A 25,149-nucleotide genomic window follows, 5' to 3' on the forward strand; every position below is an offset into this window, starting at 1 on the left:
CGCGCGCACGGGGGCCGCGTGCGGCGCCGCGTGAGGGGCGGGGCGGTGCCCCCGCCCGCGCCGGCCCCGCCCCCCGCGCGCGTTCTCCTCCAATAAAGCGGCTCTGACCCCGCCCCCGCCTCCTCCTCTGTCCGCGGGGCGCGGCGCACGTGGCGCGGGTGTGTGGGAGCGGGGCCGCCGCGTGCGCCGCGTTACGTAACGGCGCGGGGCGGGGGCGCGGCCCCTCAGGGCGCTCCCGGCCCGGAGCGGGGACAGGCCGGGGTCGGCGGGAGAGGCGCGGCCTCGACGGGGCTCGGAGGGGCGGGAAGGCGAAGCGAAGGCCGCCAAGGCCCTTTGCGAGGCATCCGCGCTGGCAGCTACGAGCTGAGGGGAGCGGCGCGGGAGCGCAGAACCGGCCCCGGTGGCCACTCGGCTCGGCGGAGAGGGGGGCGCACCGCTCCTCCCACCGTCCCGTGAGGCGGCGCGTGCTCTCCCTGCAGCACCGGCGCCCCTACCGCAGGCGGAGGGTCCGGCCGTGCCGAGGGGCCGTGGCAGCCGATGCCCCCCGCGCTGTGGCGTTCAGCGGATCCGGGATGGACGCGGGCGAGCGCCGAGGCGGCAGCGCGGAGCACGGCGCGGGTCGGGCCGCGGCTGCCTGGGCTGGGGCCGGGCGGGAGGCGGCGGCGGCCGGGGGGGCTGCGGGCGCTCGGTGCGCGGGAAGCGGCCCCGGCGGGACGGGGCGCTCCGGGCCGGGCGAGACCGAGCCGCACAGCCCCGAGTCCAGCGGCGGCTCGGGCGCCGGCAAAACCAACAGGTACTTGGGCAGCGCGCGGGGGAGTGCTCGTGGGGGCGGCCGGGCGGGAAGCGGGGACCCGGAGCGCTGCTCGGGCCCTGTCACTGCGGGATCCCGGGGGGTCACGGGCCGCGGCGTGTGCAGGTGAGGCGAGCGTGGAGCTGCTCGCGGCTCCGATAAGCTGTGCCTCATTCTGAGATCGGCTGAGCCGCACACGTCAGCGACCCTTGGGTAGCTTGTATGTGTACTACAGCTAAAAACTATTTAGCGGTACCAAAACAGAAATTACTGAAACAACGTTTTTCGTCAGAGGTCAGAAATACAGTAATTTATTTTTTAATTATAAAATTTATAATGTACGCAGCGTTGGACAGGCATGTAAACTTACCACGCAATACTTACACTTATGTAATGGTTTATATAGTAAGAGTACAATACTAGTAACAGTGTCAAATGGACAAAAGTTAGCATAAAAAACGGTGTTCGTATGTCATCTGCAGGATTAAAATCTGTGGATTGAGGATACTGACAGCTTATTTTTTTAGTCAGTGAAATAAGCAAACGTAAAGAGAGGGAGATTTTGTCTGTTAACAGTTCTTCAGCTGTTGAAGTCAACAGCTGAAAAGTATGATGAAGACGCTGAAGTCACGAGGAATGAAATCTTTGTGTCAGGTGTATTCTGAGGGCATCATGGTTCTCTGAGATACTCATAACCAGGGGCAGCCTTCAAGGCTAGAAAAACTTAGATCAAGAATCAGCGTTTATTAATGATTTTAATACCAGTGATACTAGAAAATCTAGAGTAAACATCAGCTTATTTTTAGTTGCTAAGCATCTTAGCAAGCAGAGTGGTTTTGATGTGATTTTGCCATCTATGACATTGGAGTTGGGAAGGAGGAAGGTAGAGGAGAAAAGCTTCAATTGCAAAGATGTGAGAAAGATAGAAGAGAAAATTTAATGAATGAGCATTAGGACATTTCTGGATACTGTGTGACTCTGCAGCCATTCTCATAAAATGTTAATTTAGGGAATAATTTTAATTGGGTGATAGGAAAAAAATCTCCTATACCAGAATTCTCTGGTAAAGTTTAACCTGTGTTCTACAGTGAGCAGCTGAATTGGAGTCAATCCCACAGAGATATGATGATGATGATCCAAGAAATGAAAAGGTGTTTGCCTGAAGAGAAAAGGAGTTCCAACAAGCCCAGTACCATCAGTGCTCTCAACTATGCCTTGCAGTGTGTCCAGCAGGTCCAAGGTATGTGTAGAGAAAATTTGGAAGAACAGCAGCATGGTTTCAGTAGATGTGTCTGGCAACAGGTAGCATTAAAATAATGCATTCCAGTTATCCTGAAAAGAGTTGACTTTCTGAAGCATTGTGGTTTTGTTGCCATTTTTTTTGGTAAACAGTCATATTATCTTTTGTATTGAGATACCTCCCTACTGCTTCTATTTTTTTCAGAGTCCCATAGCTAAGAGGTGCCTAATAGTAACTTTCTATGTATATTGAGAAAATAGTAGTCCCATCCCACTCTGAAAAATTATTGGATAGTTTGTGTTTTTCAACAGAACTAAGTAGCTAAAATTGTACTACTTCCTTATGCTTGTTTTCTGTAACAAAATGAGGTTACTCCAGTAGTATAATCAGTATTCCTTTTCCCTTTGTCACTACACAGACCTTCCTCATCTCACCTTGGACTTCACCAAAAAGATGACAAAAGTACAAGGGCTGTAAGAAACACTTTCAAAGTAGTCTCCTTACTGACTTCTTTATGTTTGTTTTGCTTTTTCTGTTTTGTTTTTTTTTTTTTTTTTTTCAATTAGCAAACAATGACTTTTTCCAGGCTCTGAATGACCGAAGAGTGTTTCAGACAGATGTGGTGACATACAGCATAGAAGAGTTGGTGGCAGTTGCATCTGAACACACTCCAAAAAACACTGTAAGAATTCAGGAACAATCAAGGAGTTAACTCAATTTCACTAAATTTAGTCTCCCAGCATTGTTTTGTGGAAATAGAATGTGTAAAATTGAAAGGCCTTTAAATTTTAGCCAGACAGACCTTCAAGTATTTAAAGATAAATCAAAACTACTTCTTATCTGTGCTGTGTTAGAGTACCCAATGATAGTGAGTGAAGAAATACTAATTTTTCTTCTTTTTTTCTTTTTTTTCTTTTCTTTTTCTTTTTTTGGCCAGAAGCAGCAAATAGCTCTTTGAGAATTCATTTACAGCAGAGTAATCACTTGAGACAGCAGAAAGTTTTTGAAACCAATCAGATCCATAGTTGTGAGGGACTTTTGGTTTCTATTTGTAATCTGCATTTAATATTTTTTTCTGGTTTTGCAATATATGTCATGCTTTCTGGCACTGCTTTAAAGTAAAGAGTGTTTCTTGAATTCAGTACTGCTAGTTGCTATATCAAAAATATTGCAAATGCTTGAAAAAATAAAAAATTGGAAAGCTCTCAGAATTTTTTGTGTGGAATTGTGATGAATCCTCTGAAATTTGTGGAGGAGTGTGTGGAGTGATAACCATTCATTCTGAGCAAAGGCAAGCATTAATTTGTTTTGAAAAGACTAATGCAGTCTTACTAGCATTTGTAAATCTTGAGTACACTGCTGTAGCACTGGAGAGTGTAGTAGATCACACACTACCAAACTCATTTTTGAACCTCACCCTGAGGGTTGTAGTGGTTTGGGGTTGGTTGGTTTGTTTTGGGGTTGTTTAGCTTTTTATCCATACATTATCACTACTATGTTTGAAGCAACGATTGCCTTTAATGTTTGTTTTCCAGGACACGTTTGTGGCTGTATTTTCCTTGCTGTCTGGACGCATAGTGCATATTTCTGAGCAGGCAGCATCTATTCTGAACTGTAAGAAGAAAGTGTTGGACTCTTCCCGGTTTGTGGAGTTGCTTGTCCCGCAGGATGTGAGTGTGTTCTACACACACACCGATCAGTCTCACTTGCCTCTTTGGAACATGGAAAGTCAAACAGGTGGGACTGGACAATGCTCTTAAATGCTCTGTGTGTCCTTCTGTTTTTGCAGAATGAGGACAGAGTAGTAGTTAGTTTTAAATGCTTATGCTAGCAATATGCATCAGCATCATTTGTTCCTTTCCACTTTGAAAACTGGAGTGGCTGTGGGACCAGTACTAGCTAGTGTCGTAAAGACTTAACTCTTACTTGGGGTAAATAAAAGGCAGATACTTCATTGTTTTGTGTACCCTCTTACTCATTCCAAATACTGCTGCTTTTTGAAAAGAAAATAAGTCTGACTGTGATTTTAAAGTTGTTTAGTCTACACCTTATGGTTGCTTAGGTGCTTTGTCTTTATGGTCCGCTCGCTGCCTGCTGTCAACATAGCTCACCAAACCCAAGTTTTAAGCTATTTTCTATTTAGTGCTGGATGTGTCTGAACTGAGACTTTTGAGTCCTGTGTTATTTGTGAGCAGTTCAAACATAGCTTGCAGGCCAAGGCTGTGTCTTTTGCCCACCTTGACACTGGGCTGTTGTGGCGTCAGTTCTGAGAAGTCCGAAGTCCTTGGTGTCAAAGGATGTGAGACATCTGGAGGTTTTGAATGCCAGGGATTCCACAACTTGGATGCCAGTGATGTGCTGCACCCCAGTGGAGTTGTGGTTTTCTTGTCCGTATATGGTTTTTGGAACTTGGCTCATAAAGGAAATACCACCTTTCCTTTGCACAGTGATGCACTGGAGAAAGTTTTTTTGGTTGGTTTGGGTTTTTTTGTTTTTGTTTTTGTTTTGTTTTTTTTTAAATCATATGGATTTCCTCTGAATTTAGTCCAGGTCAGCCACTTCTCTAAGAATGAGTGCACTAGAGAGGAGAGATAACACTTGAGGTGGGAGCAGACTGTTGAACAGACAATTGAGTAGCTAATAAAGGAGTAGGTTGTGAGAGTAGGTTCAGTCTTGCTCAGTCAGTCTAGAGAATGCATAGTTTAACATAGTTCTAATAGGTGTGACTTTTTAAAGATGTTAACTGATACTTTCAATGTGTTCATCTTACTAGCTTCTCCATATGAATATGCACAGGTGAAGTCCTTTTTCTGCAGGATCAGGTAAGTGCATTATTACAGTTTTATTTCTGTGAAGGCTGACAGGGGGTACAGTACTAGGCAGAAACTGTTCTATTGTTACAGCTGACCAGTGTGAGCTCTGGAAGCTCTGTCACGAAATGGGCTTACTGTGTTTAATATTGGCATCCAGTAGGATATTTTGGACATCTTTCCCAGAGTGATGCACAAACTTGCACGGGGACAGAAGGAAAACTGTTGATAGATTCTTCTCTTGGACCTATCAGTTTCCTTTAGTACTGTCATGCAGGAGAATAATCTTGTGAAAAATTGCTGCTCCCCCTTTTACTGTTTGAAAGTGGAGGCAAAGAGTGTTTTGCTTGAGATTAAGATTGCTTGAGAGTTTGTGACAGAAGCCTTAAGAGAAGCTCAGGTCACCTGAGTCCCAATGTGAAGCCTGACTCCTGAGACTTGTGAGGCCTGACTTGCTGCTGCTATGGATGCTGTTTGTTGCTTAGTACCCAGCTAATCATAGAGCTAAAAGAGGAAAAAAAAATTGAGATTGGCCTTCAGTCTTCAGTGCAGTTCTGTTCCAGGCTCGGGTGATCTCTTGATTTCAGTAAGAACTGTTTGCTTCTGAGCAGATATGACACTTACTCCGTCTTTCAGTTCATCATTGATTAATAATTTGTGTTTCAAAAATCTGAGCTCTTAAATCACCTTTGTCTCTCAAATTGTGGAAGGGTACCTGAAATAAATATAGCAGGACAGATAGCAGTGTTAGGTTGGGGGAACTGTTTGTTGGATATATAAACATTTTACAACAGTTTTTCTCCATGTTTTTATACAACATCGGTCTCTACTTCCCTTATGTAACTGATCTTTTGATTATGTTGGCTTTATGACTAAAAATATTTTCTCACAAGCACACACACTAGGCTTAAGTAAGAAAATGGTTTTTTATGAGTTAGACTTCAGCTATATCCAATTTCCATTTCTATCTTTTGTTTTCCCAAAGGCAGAAGTGTCAGAAGTAATTTTTATGACATTTGCTTCCCTCTAGAAACATTTTACAAAACTAAGTGTGGAGTAAGAAAGTAACTTTTAGGGTAGGTGATAATATCCCAAAATTTCTCTCAATTCTTTCTGTAAGAGCTGGGTGAGATACTGAAATTATAACAGGTGAGAAAGCACTTGCAATAGAAAGTGCCAATTGTTATTGCAGCTATTGCAAAGCCTTGGTTAAGATCTCATAAAGAATGTTTTGTGCTGCTACTGTTCACACATGTTTTAGGAAGACAAATTATGGAGGACAATCAAAAAACAGCAACAGTGAACCAAGGCTGGAGGAGTCTTACTTATGTAGGTCTGTGAAACTAAACTTGAGGGAGACAGATTTTTTTTTTCCCCTAAAATGGTACAGAGTAAACAACAAACAGAAAAAGAACTGTTTATGTTGGAGAACACAAAACCAAATGAGTGGTTCTTGTGAATATGCTTGGACTGAGAATTAGAATGTAGTCTTTAACCATTAGAGTAAGAGTATCTCTAGACAGCCTCTGAATGTAAGTGTTGGAGACAAAACACCTACTTGACTCTGACAGGAGGGAGGTCAGTGTTGCTGAGTGTGTTGACCTTGGATCTCAAGGGAGTGTGCATAGGACCTGATTATTTGGGTTTGTGTGCTCAGCATAACTTCTCTGGGCAGGGCTCTTGGCCCTGGCACATAGTATGTGAGTCTTGAAACCAGTGTGTTAATCCCTTTTGCATTTCCTCAGGGGTGGCAAAGATCAAGACCAAGAAGCGCGTTGTTACCCCTTCCGAATCACCCCGTACTTGGTCCACGTGTGTACTTCTGGCCGTGTGGATGCAGAGTCCTGCTGCCTAGCTTTGGCTGAAAAAATCCACTCTGGATATGAAGGCAAGTCAGGAGGCTCCAATGGAAAAAAGCCCAAGCTAATAGAAAAAGGCAGGGTATGAAAGTCGTCTTCCTCTGTTCAGAACCTGTGCTTGGGTAGTCTCACCTGTGTAAGTTGCAGCTTGTGTGTGCATGCATGTGAATCCAGAACGTCTGTGCTGCCTTTGCCAGGCCCCAGAGCATTTGACCTCTACTCATTATTTTTATTGTTGAGAGAAGCCTGTAGTAGCTAAAAATCTATAATATTTCTATGAGTTATCAATCAGAAAGCATTGAACAATTATAAAGTTCAGGAGCCAGGAAATACCATGAGCTAAAGTAATGCCCAAGTTTTCTGTCTTAGTGCATATTTTGTTTCTATTAGCTCCTCGAATTCCTATGGATAAAAGAATATTCACCACCACTCACACCCCTGGATGTGTTTTTCTGGACATAGATGACAGGTGAGAGATTTGAGTTCTTAAGACCTGTGAGGTATGTATGGAGAGGTAGAAAAAAATCCCTTGGTGTGATACAGCTGGAGACCCAAGTAAAGTAGCTGAACTGTGCAATTGGCAATATTTAATTAAACAAAACAGTTTTGTTAGTCCACTCATGGAAAATGTCTCTCACTCCACAGATGCCATCTCCTTTGTTGGTTTAAAACACACGTTAAACAGAACTGCAGTCAGTTTTCCTTACCCAAGGCAATGGGGAGCTGTGGTAGCACCAACAGTGGAAAATGGGCATAACTGCTGACATTTGCCTATGATCTGTTGTCTTCAAGATCCCTTTTTTTTTCCCTTTGCATGTAGACAAGCACAAAACTGCCTGCAAATGTGAATATCTGTTAAATCTCCAGGCACAGAAATGTTTGTTGTGGGCATTTATGTGTCAGTATTACAGTGCAGGATTATGAGATGGATTGGGAAGTGTTCTGTAGCCTTAGTTCATTTCACTGTACATCGTGCATGGGCACTTCAATGACTAGCAAAGGGTTAAGGATGTAAGTAGTCAAAACTATATTATAACCTGTGATAATGTGTTTGGGTTTCAGAGCAGTGCCTTTGTTGGGTTACTTACCTCAGGATTTGATTGGAACATCCATGCTGATGTATTTGCACCCAGAAGATCGTCCTTTGATGATCACTATTCACCGGAAAAGTAAGAGCTGCTTTTAGAGGAATTTCTGTTGGTTTTGATTCCTTCCTTATCATATTGCTTGACATGCGACTGATCTGTGGTCTAGACAAAAATTAACTAATTAATTAATGAAGTCAGTTTGAGATCAAAGCAAATTCAGTCCCAAAGTTCTAGGAACCCCAGTCATTAGTGTTTGTACTTGCACTACTGTGTCATAATGTAAGCTAAACCTTGTTTCTTCATTGTGTTTTTCTTTCAGTACTGAAATTTGCTGGCCAATCCCCTTTTGAACATTTACCTATCAGATTTTGTACTCAAAATGGGGATTATGTCATATTGGACACCAGCTGGTCCAGTTTTGTGAATCCTTGGAGCAGGAAAGTTGTGTTCATCATTGGCCGACATAAAGTCCGGACGTAAGTTGGTTGTAGAATTGATCAAATAAAGTGCTTTTCATTGATTACTCTGCAAAACAAAACAGTCTAAGTACCGAACTAGAGATGTAATGTTGCTCTTGCAGATGTGACAGCTGCCTAGCATCTGTCTTCAGCCCATTCCTTCAGAACAGCATTAGTCTTGTTTATTAAGTGTGAAAATAAATGAATTACTTTGAAGTAAAAGGTAAAGCCAACTTTTTATTTTAGCAGGTTTTTGCATATAGTTGATGTCCAAATACTGTGACAATGGACATGTCTAAATCAAAGTACCAGTTTTAGATGAGTAAAAGCGAAAAAGCAGCATAAAATTAGATCACTTTAAAAAACAATTACCTATAATTCATTCATGGTTGGCTCACCAGGAAAATCCAGTTAACTGACCTTCTGGCATGTTTTCTTTTGGCATATTTACTTGATACAGCATTTAAATATTTACCAAGGTAATGTCTTTTTAAAATATACTTAGTATTGAATGTACAAGTTAATTTTTCGGATGTTTCTCCTTAGTTTTCAAGAAATTTGAAAATATGACTGACTGCCTTCTTACCTCGTTTCTCTTATAGGAAATGGCTTTTGGGGATGGCCTTCTGGCTTTTCAAAATGATCTTTTATACAAGATTTTATGGGGTATGAGTTTGTCTTCTGAGTGAAGGAGACAGAGGGGTAGATGCTTGTCAGCCTTAACTGGTGTCTGTGCTGGTGTATTGACTTCCCTGGAGCTTCCCTGCTCTCATAGCACTGCCCCACTACCCCAGCAGAGCAACTGCTGGGACAGATGACATTTGTGTTGACTCAGCAGAACAGTCAAAATAAAATAATAATAATAAATTACGAATCTGTTCTAACTGTTTATAGCTATCTTTTCTTCATCAAATGACAATGAATACTGAAATATTGTTGGCTCTCTCCAGAAGCCCTCTGAATGAAGATGTCTTTGCCCCAAGAAGTAAAGAAATGAGCACTGTGGAGAAAGAGATAAGAGAATTACAAGGACAAATTTACAAACTGCTTCTGCAGGTAAAGAAGACAAAAGAATTTCAGAACACAGGCTGGCCTTCTGAAGGAGAGACTAAAAAACTTGAGTCTGATTGGGAGGCTGTTTTGAGAATGTTTTTTTAAAAGGTCTGAAAGGAAAGTTCTACATGGACACAGGCCTGCCTCATTGCAAAAAAAAAAAATCTGTTTATTTTTGCCCAGTCTTTATGTTGAAAGATAAATCAGCATCTTGAAACAGTTTGAAGCATGGTAGAGAACTCTTCGTAAGCAAGTGGTAGAGCCCAGACAAATACTGACTTTTCACTTGATTTTCTTTGTTTACTTGAAGTTCTGTGTTGCAAAGTATGTTGTTTCCTGCATTTTGTTCTCTCAGAGGATGATTTTTTAGATTTTTTTTTTCCTTTCATACAGCCAGTTCACAGCAATGTTTCCAGTGGTTATGGGAGCCTTGGAAGCAGTGGCTCTTATGAGCACTATATCAGCATAGCATCTTCAAGTGACTCCAATGGGAACTGTGCAGAAGAAATACAGGAACCAGTAAGTCTGTAAATGTGTCACTGCCTGCAGGGTAGTGAAAATACACCTGTAAAAATGAAAGTGTTTACTGTGTACCTATGTACTTCTCATCATGAGTTCTACTGAAGTGGGAAGAATAAAGCCATATTCAATCTAAATTGGTCAGTTACAGAGTGCTGTCTTTTGGTTTTTGCCCTTAATTTTGCTGACTGCTGTAGAAGAGAGTGGAAGCAGTGCTGTCATAAAACAAGCATTGCAATTACCTAATTTCTTTGTGAGGCTCCTGGGTAAGTCATCAGCTTATTCCCACTCTCAAGGCTTGGCATGGGTATTAAAATATTCAAATGCTGAGGCTGTTTGAGCTTTATCATAGTTAATTTACTTAGATTAACCATGATAATTGGATTAATTAAGTTTACAAATACCGATAGATACTGGGCTTAGGCTGATAGTCTACTCCCTTGCAATTGGAAGAATACAAGAACCCAAGTCAGCTCCTATGGCCTCTTTGTACTCATTTTATTCTGACTTCACGTTTTTTGCGTGTCTCAAGGTGACATTGCAACAAGTTTGTGCAGATGTCAACCGAATAAAGAACCTGGGGCAGCAGCTGTACATTGCATCAAGGAGCAAGCCACAGAATGCAAATGAACAGGCTGTGAGCTCAGAAGTGCTGGGAGGTAAGTTAATGTAGTTATGATCCTTAAGGTAACATGAACTCCTGTAGATCTGTAGCCATGAGTTTGGCTACCTGGTGTTATGCTGAAGAACTTCAGATAGGATTTTTTTAGCATGGCTTAGACGTGGGAAGAGGTTTGTTTTGTTTAAAACCCAAACAAACAAGTCCCGCCCCCCCAACTCACCCGTAAAAATGACCTCAGCAGATCCAATAACTTTTTAACTCCTCCTTGAAATAGGGAGGAACATATCTGTCTCTTCCTGGGTTAACAGACTTGTCCTTTTTCATATTTTAACATTTTCTAGTGAAAATGCACGTGTCTTGTAGCACATAGTGTGGAAGCTCCCCTTAATTACTTTGTGGACTCTTAGAAACGATCATAAGCTGGACAATATGGCCCCACTTCCCACTGAAATAGGGGCTTAGTTACTGAATGCTTAATATTATACTAGTGCACATCATTTACAGTTTGTACATAGCACAAATACATGGAGAAACCTGGATGCTCCCTCAAATATCATAGGAATCTGTATTAAAACATTTTGCACTGTGATACTCTATTAACTGCTGATCTTGTCTTAGAGGACTCTACTGTCCATATTGATAGGACTCTGGCCAGCATATCCATGGTATACAAAGCTGTGAATTACTGTTAAATAATAGGTTGGATTCTGTGATGTATAAATTGAAAAAAGATTAATATTAATTGCAGCTTTATTTACAATTTAAATGCTTTGTGTTTGCTTGCATTTTTGAATGGATGTTTAAGGTGGTGGTGGGGGTTGTGGTTTTTTCAGGCATACTTTTCCCTTCTCCTTCCCTTGCCTCAAAACATATAAATTGAGACGAAAATGCAGAATAACTTCATAATGAGAGCTATGCTGTCATAAGCCATATGTCCTTGTATCATTATATGGATTCCAGTGTATATTTATCTGAGTGTGTATATATCTGTGTGAGGGTAGTGTTTAGATGCCCTTGAGAGGAATCTTTAAAGGTTTCCTCTGTTCCAGGGAAGAGGCACACTGCTTCCTGTTTTCTTCAGACACTGAGAGGTGATAGCACAGAAGAACCAGGCAACACATTTTATGATGATCCAAAGAAGACTCCACACCTTCCTTCCTATCAGCAGATTAATTGTGTTGATAGTATCATCAGGTAATAAACTATGAAACAATTCTAGTGATACAAGTTTTAAGATTAATTGGTGGAAAGTAAATATCCAAGCAGTTTGCATTGGCCTTAAACTGTCTGGGATTTGAGTTGTGAGATAAATTTGGGATTGTTTGTAATGTTTTCTGCCTCTCTGAGCATTGGGATGGCTTGCCTAATCTGAATTACACAGTACTGAAAAGTTTAGGTCCTAAGATTCTGTTTGCAATTGTTTGTTGGCATTTGTCGTTGGTGCAATAGGAATTTAATTTTGATGGTTGTAATATGTCAGTGTCTTCTCATGACACACTCAGAGAACAGCCATATAAAACAGAAAGTTGATACAATTTATAAAATGTCAGTATTTTTTAACCCAGTGGATAATGTAGTCTTTTTTCTTTTTTTTTTTTTCCTTTCCCCTCAAAGAGTGATAGATTTTATTTAAAATACTCCTTGGAAAGCAGATACGTATCCAGAACTTCCTGCAGTGAATTTAAAATACTAGTTAACAACCTCTGGATCTCCAGTTTGGATTGTTCAAATGTTTGTATCTCCAAATGGAGAAAAAACCCCCCAAAGTAGAGAGAGCTTCCTGTGATATGCTTTCATTTCAGATATCTAGAGAGCTGCAGTATTCCAGCATTGAAAAGGAAATGTAAGTCTTCTGCAAATACATCATCGTCATCTTCAGAAGATGACAAACAAGTCCAGCAAAGTCAGCAGGAAGTCAGGGCATTGGAAGGTAACACAAAGTGTACTGACAATCATATTAGAACCACAAACTGATGTGGGTTTTTTTTAATATGTCTCTGTTGTGTGTTCCAAGGTTTGTCCACTTTTAAACTGTTGTGTTGCTAACAGTATTTTAGTAAATATTTGCTTAACTTGCCTAGATCTCCCAGTTAAACATAAGCTAAAATGTTAAGTCTTTGAATGTAGAATGCATCAAAAGAACTTTTGTTTATTGTTGTTAAATGAACCTTCTGTTGCTCACTCATTTTATGCCACATTTAGTATGTGCTGACATTGCACTGGCATGTAAATGTTTTTTTAGTATATAAGACTGTCTTACTTAATAGTCTGCATAGTTGCTGGTTATTTCTGAACCAGTGAGACTTGGTGAATCGGGAGCATAGTGCTTGGAGTGGAATTCCATGTAGAAACTTTGTCATTTGCCAATAGATACTGCTATGCTGTCAGCAGTTGAGTCCCACACGCCAATATCTGCTGGTCTGGAAGAGACGCTGAAAGACCAGACAACTGCAGGCATGGTGGGAGCTCCTCTGGCAGACCTGACCCTGTCCAACAAGGCTCCAAGTGTCATGTCTGTCACCAGCCAGTGCAGCTACAGCAGCACTATAGTGCATGTCCCACACCCTGAATCAGGTACTGTTCACACTCACAAAACACTGACTGGTATTTAAATTTACACAATGTTCCCAGCCTGAAGTACATGGTGAGGAAGTTTTGTCCTTTTAAGATACATCCTCAATGAATGAGAATTCTGAAATGCTAAGGTACTTCTCAGGGCACTGTGAAGAAAAATTTGAGCCTGGAAGTTTTGAGAGTATTTTAGTAAAATAGTTTTAACAGACTGCACTGTTTCCTTTCCCCTTGAACTTCATTGCATATACCTCAGACACAACAATGTGCTTTTAGCCATTGAGGATTCAAATAAAAATTACCATTGAGCCAATGTTACTTCATTTTAATGCAGAAAGAAGCAAAAAAATGAGTATGTAGCTGCTATTGCACTAAGAAAATATGAAGAAAAGTGCCTCTAACTTCAAAGGGAATTTGAAGTTTTCCAGACCATGCACAGTAATTTGCTCAGTTGATTTTAGTGTAACTGTATTTGAGTGTAAAGGGTGTTTTCTCCCCATGCCTCTGGTCAGTAGCTCAGACAAGGTTGTTTTCTCTGTAACACTCTGGGTGTTGTGGGAGTTGACACCAGAAGGGCAGAGAAGAGAGTGATTTTATTTTCTTCCCTCTTCAAAGAAGTGACTACGATGGAGGATGCTGCCGTTGGAAGTGAACAAATTGAGCTGCCTCCTGTGAATGCTCAGAGTCTTGCAGTGCTGCCTGAGGACTTAAAGCCAGTTGGGCTGACAAAAGAGACATTGTCAGCCCACACTCAAAAGGAGGAGCAGAACTATGTTGACAAGTTCCGACAGAGGGTCTTGCTCTCTCCGTTTAGGACTTACCTTCAACAAGGAAGCAGAAGTAACAACAGACATTCCTGTGGCCAAGGTAGGAAGCAGCTTTGAGAAATAAAGACTTGTTAGATGACTTACAAAGACCAACCTAGCCATGGAGTTTGGTTCTCCTTTGTATAATTTAATGAGTGTCTTATTGTGGCTGCGAACAGAATGCTTCCTTTGGATTGCCAAGATTTGACAGCAGCATTGCCCACTCAGAAGGCCTGCTCCATCTTGGATCTTGTTACCTTACACTTTTCACAAAGCAGATAGTTACTGTAATAAACCCTGCAAATCCCAGGTAGTTTGTTGCCTCCCCTTGAAAGAATGTAAAAGATCTGATTGGGATAAGCCAAAGTGATCTATAAGAAAATTGATGACATGAAGGAAAATATTGTAGGTATGTCAGCAAATCCATCACTGGCATTTGGAAGAATTATCCAGAAGAAAGTCAGCTCTCTGAATAAGCCACAGTCATTTATCTAGGTGTTTTTCTCTTTTTTTTCCCCCTCTTTTTTTTTTTCCCTAGGCCTATCATTTCAGTGAGTATGTTTATTTTTCTTCCTCCTTAGGCGATTCCCCTTCAAAGCAGATGAGCCCAGCTAGCTGTAAAAAAGGAAAGCATGGAAAATTCAAGCGCCAGAAACCTCAGAGACAATGCTCAGATAGCCACTCTTCTAGTAAAAATAGAAATAGTCTTCCATGTGAGAAGAGAACAAATCAGAAACAGTTGTTCTCTCCCTCGGAAGTGTCCTATCTGAGCTCCTCCAGTCGTAGTGTCCATCCTCCTGTGGGATTTCCTGTCTATTCGGATCCAGTGTCTACTTTTCCAGCCTCTTCCGGAGGAGAGCAGCTTGCCCTTCGCTCGTTACAACCTCAGTCCATGTCTTCATCACAGCTATGCTGTGGAACACAGTCATACCCAGTCTTTTATCCCCCAAACATAGGCACATTTATGGCTGTATTTTTTCAGGGTTTCCCCATGTATGCTCAGATGCCTCAACATGTCTTTCTCCCTAGCCCTCAGTGTGTTTATCCCCCCTCTTCATACCCATGCACCACACTACCCCCAGCCCCCGCTCCTTGTGCTCCATCACCAGTAGCACCACACTCTGTGGATCAGCCCTTTCCAGCCTCTCCTCACTCATCCGTGGAGGACCAGCAAGAGGGCCAGTGTGACCAGGCCCTACTGCTGAGCAGCTCACGGAGCAGCTCCCCACTTCAGCTGAATTTGCTTCAAGAAGAGCTGCCAAAACCTATGGAGCTTTCCATTAGTGCTGATGTTAAGCCACATGCAGAAGATAAATGCGTAAGTAAAAAAGATTTTTCATGTAGAGAAGAAACTGATTTTCAGTGTTCTGTCACCAGAACCATTGGTGATGATCTGTGTGTCACGGACACAGATTTTGTTAGCTGCTTTTTCTGTTGGCTGTGCTATGTAGGCTGCAGATCACAAATAGCACAGGAGGTGGAGAAAGCAGTTTATACTTGTGCTTATGGGAACTTGTACCACTATAGTGTTGGCACTTAGTAAATGACAGAAATGTGAGATCTTCTGGTCTAGGCTGCCGCAAGCTGCTTCTGCTCAGCATTTTGGCAGCAGCCTCTTCATTGGAACTGTCAGCTAGAATTTGGGGTTTGGGGCTTTTATGCATGTGGAACTTGGTTAGTGCTGCACAATTTGCATCCTTTTTCACCCAGTCCCACAGTCTCTGTGGAGAACCAAAACAAAGGGAAGATACTCTTCTAATTACTCCCTCTGTCTCCCAGGGATGCAGCTAATGAAAGAAGAACAGGGATCCGTGTGGGTCGGTTTCCATACATGGGCATAGAAAAGGCCTCTCCAACTTCCGCGGTAAACTCAGAGGCAGGAATCTGAGCTCTGCAGGCAAGGAAAAAAATGTTGCCTCCTGAATCCAGATTGGGCTGGAAAGGCTGGATCAGCTGAAACTGCAGGGTAGGGTCCTGAAAGGGGAGCTGGTGTACCTGGAGCTGCTGAAGCCATTGCTTCACATAGTGAATCAGGGGAAGACTCTCTCATTTTCCCTGTAGTGCACCTTTGCTTGATGCGTATGGCTGCTTCATGCCATGTAACAGGATGTGAAGGGAACTGACTCCTTCTCTCTTGTCAGCAGAAAACGTTAACTTTATGTAACAGTACAATATCCTGACAAAGTGGGGAAGGATCTACAGCAGAAACCAGTAAACTAGAGTTCAGATGCTTGTTGATTTTCACCCATGCAGAGTGTTATCCTGAGTTCTAAACCACCACTCATTTTCAGAGCTAGAAACTCCAAACCTGTTGAATTGATATGAGAACTTGGTCAACGTGTGACAAATTCAATAGCTGCATGAATTTCCTTTTGCATACTTAAATGTAACTTCTGTGGATGTTTTGGATCTGCTTTTTGTCTCCAGGATAATGATCCAGAAGATAGTGGTAACAGTGCTGCTCTTGAATTTCCTGACCGCTTGTTGTACGACGACTCACAGTTGGTTTCAGGTTCAGCAGCATCAGGCACTGGATCAGCTTTGTCTGGTTCTTTAGGCTCTAGCTTCAACGAGGTTTCTGGTCATGGCACAGGTAGGGAAGTCCAAGATTTAGGTATTTGGTGCTAGATGGCTTGCTAACATAATAAATAGCAAGATACTCTATTGGGGATGGGAAATCCATGTAAGAAGATCTTTTACTTTTCACCAGCTTTCAGTGTTTGAAGCCAAGTTTTTTCAGTCTTTTTCCAACTGTAGTTGGAAATATGTGTCTAAGAAGCTAATGATTTAACCTGGAAGGCACTCTTTTCATTTTTCTCATTATCACTTTTCTCTGCATTAGATAATGGTTTAGATCTTACTTGACTGGAGGTAAATCTGCATAGAGCAGGACCTCTCAGAAACAGAAGTTTAGCCAATTAATTTTGAGAAAAGCGAATAGAGCTTTGGAGATCTCGAATAACTTAAGAGAATGCACTTTATCTTTGAATTCTCAATAGGTAGTAATTGCTAGAGAATAATCTGGGAATACCTGTGTTTGTATTACAGAAGTAACTTGCAAGAATACACTGGTGGTGTTGTACTTTTTGTGCTGAATTACTGGGATTTTCCAGGCATCTGCTTCTTTTTTTTTTTTTTCCTTCCATGGTCATTCTCAGCAGGTAGTGGGAAAAGCGGCAAGTATTTTGCCAGTAATTGTTCTTCTGAAACTTCCAAAGAAGAGAAGAATCAGGAAGCAGAAGAAAAAGGGACAGCTTATAAATCGAAACATGAGTCAGCCTGGGTGATGATGGATCACACACCTGAACGAGTTCAAATGAATTACCAAATGCCAAACAGGTTGGAAAACATCAACAATTTCTGACGTGTAGTTTGGAATTGTGCATGGAACGATAGGATTAAAGTGAGACTGTCAAAACAGCACACATACCAGTGAAACTTCAAGAAGTTGTATTGCATTATTTTTGTGCAGTTTAGGCTTGGTTATGTACTTACTTTTGTCTATTTTTTTCCTGTTCCCCCCACCAGTTACAATAAGGTAACATGTAACCTTTTTTGCTGAAGTATTAATGGAATCGGTTATTGTTCTGCACTTTGAATGCATAAGGGGGTAAAAGTACAGGTTATTTGCAAGTTGCTTGCAATTAGCTTACGTATAATTTGTAATTGGATTCCATATTAAAAAAAGCACCATATAAGGCCATAAAGCAAAACAAACATCCCCCCACCCTCCAAACAACCAAAAGCTCCCAACAAAGCCAACAGCAAACAAACCCCAGACTGTTAGCCCAGTGTTGAAAGCAGCCTTACAAAGCAAATAAGGTACAAAGTACAGTCCCCTTTCAACACTCAATGCTGTCTGGGCTTTAGCCATAGATTGTGGTCAAGAGACTCTCACAACGTCAGTGCCTGTCTTGCTTCATGTAGTAAAGCTGTGTTCATAGGTGTCTCTTCCCTACAGAATCAAAGAGGAGGTTCTAAAGCAGGATCTGGAGAAGCTGGCAGTCATGCAAAAGCAGCAGCCTTGGTTTACAGACGGGCAGAAGAAGGAGCTTGCAGAGGTGCACACTTGGATCCGGACCCAGACTGTCCCCCTGCAAATCAGCACACAGGTGAGCAGTGGGAAAGGACTCTGGAGATCATCCCTGCCTTGGCCAGCCCAGGCATTTCCAACCAGTGCTGGGTTATGGATGTCAGTATAAGCAGGAAATGAGCTTGAGTATGCTAGCCAGATGAGAAATGCCAACATACAGGTCTTGCCATTGTATTTTTTTTTTTTTTCCCCAAAACATGCAAATTCTGTACAGGAACCACCAGTAGCAAAGTTCTTTCAGTCACAGTGTTGGATGAATGGGAATAGTGTCATGATCTCATGTAAGGCATCTAGAGTTGTTTTTGCTGTTGGTATTAAGTCTTTTGCTCTTTTTCTTTTAAAATTTTTGCTATAATTGAGTAGTATATAATGCTGGGATATCAGTAAAAATTAGAGCAAGTGTGTTCAGGAAGCTGAAAAATGCTCAGTCACAGAGGAGGGTCAGGTGTATTGTAAGAAACACAAAAATAGCCAGGTTTTGGTAGGTGTATTCATTCATTTAATCTTATACTTGATTATTTTAGCTGGTATAACTCTTGGGCACTCTGCTAAACTGCTTCTGATTTGTATTAAAGTGTATCAGAGAATGTCCTAATCAGTTTAAAGTGCTCCCAGGTGCTATGGAGAACGGCAAGACAGATCCAGTCCCACAAAGAACTAGAGCTTCAGTGTTGAATTGAACAGAAAATGTTAAGGCTGTGTTCATGTACTTGTGCAGCAGAAAAATCTCGTGTCTGTTTTAGCACTGCATGCTGGGCTAGGGTTGTCAAATGTGGCGTTCTGAGATGTGGTATTTATTCTTAGAGAAGGAAACCTAAGACATGTATGTCCTTGGCTATGGAACAAGACCAGAAAATTAGTCTTTGTTTTCCTAATACCTCATTGATCAAAATCATGTGTCCTGTTGTGGTTAGGAACACTGTGTTTGATTCAGATAGCAAAATTACGTCCAGTGATCTTGTAGAAAATTCTGTTGAATGTTTATAATCTCAAATATTAGGAAATGTATTGATATGCAAGCAGAAAGTCATGTTTCCAGTGCAGATTGTGAATTTGCAAATACAACTAGGCTTCTGACAGTAGCAAGAAATACAGAACTTCTGTTTGGAAACTTTATTTCAATATTGTACCATTTCTCAAGAACAAGAAAAATGTGGTCTATCAATACACTCAGGCATTTGAGCTGTTTTATGTTGGTCAGTGTTGTTGCTGTTCAGGCTGCAGTCCAAATCTTCAATAAGGAGCTTGCTTATAAAGCTGAATGATAAGGTCTTCAAATTCAAGAAGGTCACATGCTTTTGTATCTCAAAGGTAGAACTGTATGTTCCACTAACTAAATTAATTAATCTCTGAGGCAAAGTAAATTGCAGGTGCAAGTATCTGCAAGATACCTGTATAATCTGTGCTCTCAGAGAGATCTCACCCCATTGGTGAGAAGTTTCAAGAGATTGTAATGTATCATTCCATAGGATTTGACCTTTTGAAATACACTCATAAGAAGAATTGAAATGACTATTACTTGCTCCTTTTCAAAGGGCTGTGTTACGTGTGACAGCAGGGAAGCGAGTTGTGAGGCTGCAGTGGCTGATGACAGCGTGGAAAACAAGGGAGAGCCACCCCCAGTCGTGCAGCGCTGAGGACATCAGCACCTGTGTCAGTGCAACTGCTTGGTGTAATTCCCATCCTCTTTCCCTCTGGCTTTGCTCCATACCAGCAGTGACTCTACATGGCCATCTCTTACCAACATGAGCAGTCACACATGAAACTCAATCTTCCTCCATTGCCCCTCCACTCCTGGCATGACTCTGAAGACAATCTTTCAGTGGGAGACTGTTTCACTTTCTGACCTCACAGACTTGACACAGAATGGGTTATGTTTGTAACCTTTAACTGCTCAATGATGAGCAAAATACAAAGATTTTTTTGGTTTGGGTGTTTGTTCTTTTGAAGTTGGCAAGTAAGTCTGAAAAGATGCAGTGTTTAAGAACCTATGGTGATGAACCTACTGATCAGAGCATGTTTACTCTCCAAGTAAGGTGGATGTATTGAAACCAAGCTACAGTAGAGTACTCTGCATTTTGTTCAATATTTAAAGGTCTAAACTAAAGATCCAAATATTGAGAGGCTCTGAAATTGCTGTAGCTGGTTTGAGAATCCAATAGGCTTTTTAAAGAGCAGCTGAAACTGGCCAGGTTATTCTGCATCAAATGCCTTTTGCCAGCTTGTGCCCATTGAAAAGAAGTAAACTGAAGTGAAAAGATGCAAATCTTTTCCCTATGTTTTTTGTGAGATGTGTTTTGGAGTCAAGTTATTTTACAGCTCTTGATTTTAAAGCTGTGTTTATCCAGACATATATAAATGAAGTGAGGATAACTGGTTTGTGACTATATCAGAGATGAAATTACACACAGCAGTTTAAAAAAACCCAGCCAACCTGAAAGTATCAATCCACAGGCTCTGCTTTTTAAAAACAGACCCATGGAAAATTTCCTCTATCAAGGCAAGTAGATATCAATTAAAGTAGTTACACGCAATCTTTTATTTTATGTTGGTAGTGCTTGGGAAGGTCGGTTTGTATCATAATGTTTTCTTTGTTGAGTGGTTAGAGTTGAATCCAGACATAACAAATAGGAAATTATTTAAGCAGTTTCTCTGATTTGTTTTTGTTGTGGTGATGCCAAAACCAAAAAGAATTTATTTCATTTCTTCTGCTTTCAAAACTCACATGTTGTGGAGCCAAATTTGAACATCAAACCCCATATTCATTATTTCTTAGCACTGTTGACTTCCTGCACAAGATTTAACCTCTTTCATTGTAATGGAGTCTCTGGCTGTTGAAATCCATGGATGAAAAAGGAGTTTGTGGTTCAGAAAATGGTAACCATTTTCAGTATGTAAAAGGACTTGTTCTCATGAATGTCTCAAAGTGCTCTTCAAACAGGACGTGCTTGGCTAAAACCTGGCAAATTTTGTCTGATTTCCCATCTGTTTATCAAAAGCTGGATGTAATCAGGTTTTCCTTGTGGGGTTATTAATCACCTTAGCTTTCTCAACAAAGAGTTTTAGAATGTAGCATGTTATTTACCCTTTTGTTCTGTGTAATCCTTTTGCTGCTGTGTGAAATATTTTCATTTCTCTAGTTTCAGTTACTAGTAAGCTTCAAGTTGTTGAATTAAAAATACTGTGATCTGCAGGTCATTGAAGGAAAACTATATTTATCTAAAGGTTTCTTTACCTGAAAAAGTCAATCCAGTGACAATCTTTCTTGTTAAAGTTTATTTTAAGGAAGGTTATTTTTACAGAATTTTGAGTTTTCAAGGCTAATTTGACTCAGGCAGCATTCTTTTTAGGGGCTTGGGTTTTTTTCAGTGTTTTTGCCTGCTCTGTTTATACCTATTGGTTTCTATTTATTCTTAAGCTGCATTTCTTTGTCTTTCAGTTTTTTCAGCTTGAACTTGTTTTTTTCTTGTGTTGTAAATCAGCAGAGGTCCACACACCCTCAGTACTGCTTGTGTTCAAACTTCAAACACCTCTTAAGAGACTTCAATAGGTGTTTACATGTAGCAGGTTATGTATTCAAGTAGGAAGATGTGGGCAATACCTTATACCTTCCTGTTCTTCTTACAGCATTTTCCAAATACACTATTCTGCTTTATAACCACACTGCCTAGAATATTTGCTCTGAAACATGTAATAAGATACTTTGTGTATAGGTTCTTTCTTGATTGGGGAGCTTCTTAATTAACTTATCTGTCAAATTAGACTTATGCACTAGAAACCATTCTACTTAGCTGTGCTTAAATTAAAATGATGGCTTCAATGCATTTTGAGACTTAGTGAAATAGATTAAATTGAATATTTCAGGTAAGGACAGCTGTCTCCTTCAAAATAGTTTGGAACCCTAAGCCAGAAGGAAAGTTAAGATAGCAGCCAACTCTTTCATGTACGTTATTTTTATTTCCTGCGTTTGAAAATGGTTGTTTATTTCCCAAGTATGAAAATGAGCTGATTTGCAATGTCTTAGCAGGCAGACATGTCATCTCTTTTGTTAAAACAGTGAGACGTAGTTCAGGAAAATGGCAGTATGTACCTAACACTTGAATAATGCTTTTCATCCATAGGTCTGTGAACATGTCAAAAAGATAACTATTATTATCCCAGCTGTATAAAAAGAGGCAGAAACACAAAGGTGCATACCCACAGTTCATTCCAAATTCAGGAGTAAAATTTTGGAATCTTCACTTGCTGTATCCTGCACTGTCTTTGCTACAAGTGACCAAAATTCTTTATGTAGAAACCTGATCATGTTTCCTGTGTTTCTTGTTTGGAGATGTTCTTGTACCCCCTAGTGCTGTGAATTTGTGCCCTAGAATCACTGAGCAACAGAAAGCCCAGACAGTTTTTGAATTGCTGTGAATACCATAGACTCTCTGGCCATATATAATGAAAATTCATGTGCCTAGGAGTTTGAATTCCAAGTTTGTAATCCTGGCTAAATCTTAGGTGCAGGATCCCTTTTCTGGGGCTGTGCAAGTCCTGGGTTATGGAAAAAATTTTGATGTGGGAGAATAATATAAGAGGAATGAAGAGATGAATCAGTGCCCTGTGTGATGGTGAGACAGTTATTTGCCCAAAAATCAAATGGTCTTGGCTACAAAATCAGCAGATTTTATCCCCTTAGGATAAAAAAAAAAAAAAAAAAAACCCAAACTTTCCCAAGGTACTCTTTACCCTGCTAGAACCACAACTTCATCTTGTCATGAAATGCCTTATCAAGCCTTTGATCTCATTTCCATAAGCTTTCAGGAACTGGCAGGTTTTACTTCAGCTTGTACTAATCTTTCAGTCCTTGTAGTGTGCTCGAGTGATCACAGTGAGATGCAGTTCTGATCAGAAAGGCCAATGGAGTAAGTGTTGCAGCCAGATTTGCACCTGCTGTTTTGTTTCTGTGGCTTTTGTTTTGCTTGGCAAAATGTTGCAGACAGTTTAGAGCTGCTTGGAAGGTCATTTATTTGGTGGTCAGAGGGAAAACATGCTGGAACAGCACTGATGCAGTTACTACCCCCCGTGGGGGTGTCAGCAGTTTGGAAACCCTTGGAGGATTTCGCTGGCAATTTTTTTTTGTTGTTGTTGTATTCATAAATGTAGAATTATGTTTTTAAGAGATGAGTTGTTGTGCAGATATTTTCATGGCATTGCTATGAACAGAAGGGACCCTCATGTATTTTTACAGTGTGGTAAATACTTGCTGAAGTAGTAATGTATTGATAAGTTTATCTCCCAGCTGAATCAAGTTTTGAATCACGATTGAATGAATTTTTACATCAGTTGGTAGGAGTATTTTATTGAACTAATATTCAGCTGTGGTTGAATTTGCAGTTGTGATTTTAACTGTACACTTTAAAGGAACATCTGATTTTATAAATAAAACTGAAAAATATGCTGCAAAGAACTGTTTCAAATGTGTGTTTACTTTTGTTCTTGGTAATGTGTAGAAAATAGACTTTTAACAGGACACTCAATATCTTTTTTGATTGTACATGGGTCAGGGTACAGTGTCCATGGGGTTGTGGGTACAGTGAAAATGGCCATGTAATGGCCATTTATGCAGTTTTGTTGAGGGGGTTTGTGGTTTTTTGGTTTCTTCAGTCACACCTTGCTCATTCCAGGATATGTTCTTTTCTTTTCTAACTCTATCCCACAAGGGCAAGCACTTTTTGTGTGTGAAATATTATATATGGATTTCTAAATGGGTGGGATTTGGCAAGCAGGCCTTAAAGCTTCTGTCTGTGCTGACTTTTTTAGAAAATTTTTGTTCTAGAGGAAACAGAATTTTTTCTGAATTTTACATAAAAAATTAATAGGTTTAATTCATAAGCATGTCTCATAGAGCAAGGAAGTTCTTAACTAATTGCAGAGCAACAATTTGTTCATCTTTTTCTGCTTTAAGGGACTTAACAGAGAGAAGTGATCGATAGTGCTTAAAGAAGCCTGCAGGAGAAAGGCAAAATCACTGCAGGGAGTACAAAGTACAGAACAAAAGTAGCATCATACTGAAATCAGAAAAGAAGGAAGTAATCTTAGATGAGTACATAACTGAAAGTGCTTCTGGTAAGGTAAGTGATGCAGTTCCTTGAAATACAGGCATCTTGAAAGTAACATTGGATATATCATTGCTGAAGGTTTATTGATTTTTTTTTTAAGGGTTAGTTGGTCATTTTAAGCATTCTTAAAAATGTGAGTCAAATTATCTATCTATTCCAAAAAATGAGGATAAATGAATAGGCTTGTGAAATGAAAAATGTTCAGGATGGTTCTATGTTTCTATTCAGAGATCTAGGCTCTGCCTGTCCATGTTTCTGCTTTGTCAATAGCACTCATCCTCCTGCCAAGTTCTGGCTCACAGCTGTAGCTGACACATTTGTGTGGATGTCAGAGGTGAGCTGCCTGCTGTACTGCTGTATTGTTGGCAGATGGTGAGAAATAAAAATTGGACCTGTGATGCTTAATCATCCCATTCTCAGAAGTAATGGGCCTGTGTTTTCCATCGTAGGTTTGCTCCACAGCAGCGTGGTCCCTGTCAGGATACCCATCACACGCTGCTGTGTGGCTCTGACCGGGGTCTGCCTGCTGGGCTCCCAGCTGGAGCTGCAGTTTGCCCTCTGGCACCGGTGCACGTGGGCTCAGGATGCTGCTGGCTGACTTCCCCAGCTACACTTTCCGATGGAAAGGCAAACCTGCCTGGCTTCCAGACCCTTTCTACAGTCTTGTTAGTTCTCTGTGACAGTTCCAGCCCTGTCTGTGGCCTGCAGGAGTGAGGAAAAGCTCCGATGTGAAAGCTGGCAGGAGCTGTATGTCTCAGCAGGGTGGGGGAGAAGCAGAGTTTGCCCTCCTGTGTCATGAACTGGCCAGGCTCTCTGCTTGTGGGCCCTGGACCTGAGTTTATCTGGCATCTGCCAGGAATGTCCTTCAGGAAGGAAGCACTTGGCTGCTCAGCAGTGTCTCAAACAGTTGTGTCTTTAAGAACTACCGGTGATGTCCAAAGACAGTCTGAACTCCTTCCTTTCCAGAGGCAAGGACTCTGACCGACAAAGTTTCAGGCTCTGATGGAATTCTGGTATATTAGAATTAGCTGAATTCCCCCTCAGCCCCTGCTGCTGTGAGCTGACCTAGCTGGAACAATAAATTGATTGGGCATTGCTTCTTTAGATGCCAGAAATGTTAGCAAGTATTTTGCAGT

At 41.1% G+C, this 25,149-nt stretch overlaps 1 protein-coding gene across 2 annotated transcripts; it reads left to right on the plus strand.

The window, feature by feature from the left end:
- The first annotated feature begins 865 nt into the window (after positions 1 to 865).
- PER3 (period circadian regulator 3) lies at positions 866 to 23,358 on the plus strand. Of its 2 annotated transcripts, XM_048326046.1 has the most exons (20): positions 866 to 2,030; positions 2,597 to 2,712; positions 3,566 to 3,767; positions 4,804 to 4,852; positions 6,586 to 6,728; positions 7,090 to 7,168; positions 7,762 to 7,868; positions 8,107 to 8,263; positions 9,196 to 9,301; positions 9,692 to 9,817; positions 10,350 to 10,476; positions 11,489 to 11,633; positions 12,242 to 12,369; positions 12,810 to 13,013; positions 13,626 to 13,877; positions 14,398 to 15,134; positions 16,244 to 16,409; positions 16,975 to 17,155; positions 17,778 to 17,928; positions 19,445 to 23,358. In XM_048326046.1, exons 1-20 carry the CDS (start codon positions 1,913 to 1,915, stop codon positions 19,544 to 19,546), a joined length of 3,396 nt encoding a protein of 1,131 aa, XP_048182003.1. In that variant the 5' UTR covers positions 866 to 1,912; the 3' UTR covers positions 19,547 to 23,358. The 2 variants fall into 2 exon arrangements, with proteins under 2 accessions (XP_048182003.1, XP_048182004.1); XM_048326047.1 differs by lacking the exons at positions 866 to 2,030; positions 2,597 to 2,712; positions 3,566 to 3,767; positions 4,804 to 4,852 and having other exon boundaries at positions 6,699 to 6,781.
- Positions 23,359 to 25,149: the final 1,791 nt, after the last annotated feature.

The sequence above is a fragment of the Corvus hawaiiensis genome, chromosome 22 (genome assembly GCF_020740725.1).
Source record: "Corvus hawaiiensis isolate bCorHaw1 chromosome 22, bCorHaw1.pri.cur, whole genome shotgun sequence".
Lineage (NCBI taxonomy): Eukaryota > Metazoa > Chordata > Aves > Passeriformes > Corvidae > Corvus > Corvus hawaiiensis.

Excerpts from the sequence above, each read along its gene's own strand:
- PER3 (XM_048326046.1), top strand. The coding sequence starts at position 1,913 with ATGATGATGATGATCCAAGAAATGAAAAGGTGTTTGCCTGAAGAGAAA. Across the intron at positions 4,853-6,585 it reads TCCTTTTTCTGCAGGATCAG|GGGTGGCAAAGATCAAGACC; the intron begins GTAAGTGCATTA and ends GCATTTCCTCAG. Across the intron at positions 13,014-13,625 it reads TGTCCCACACCCTGAATCAG|AAGTGACTACGATGGAGGAT; the intron begins GTACTGTTCACA and ends CCCTCTTCAAAG.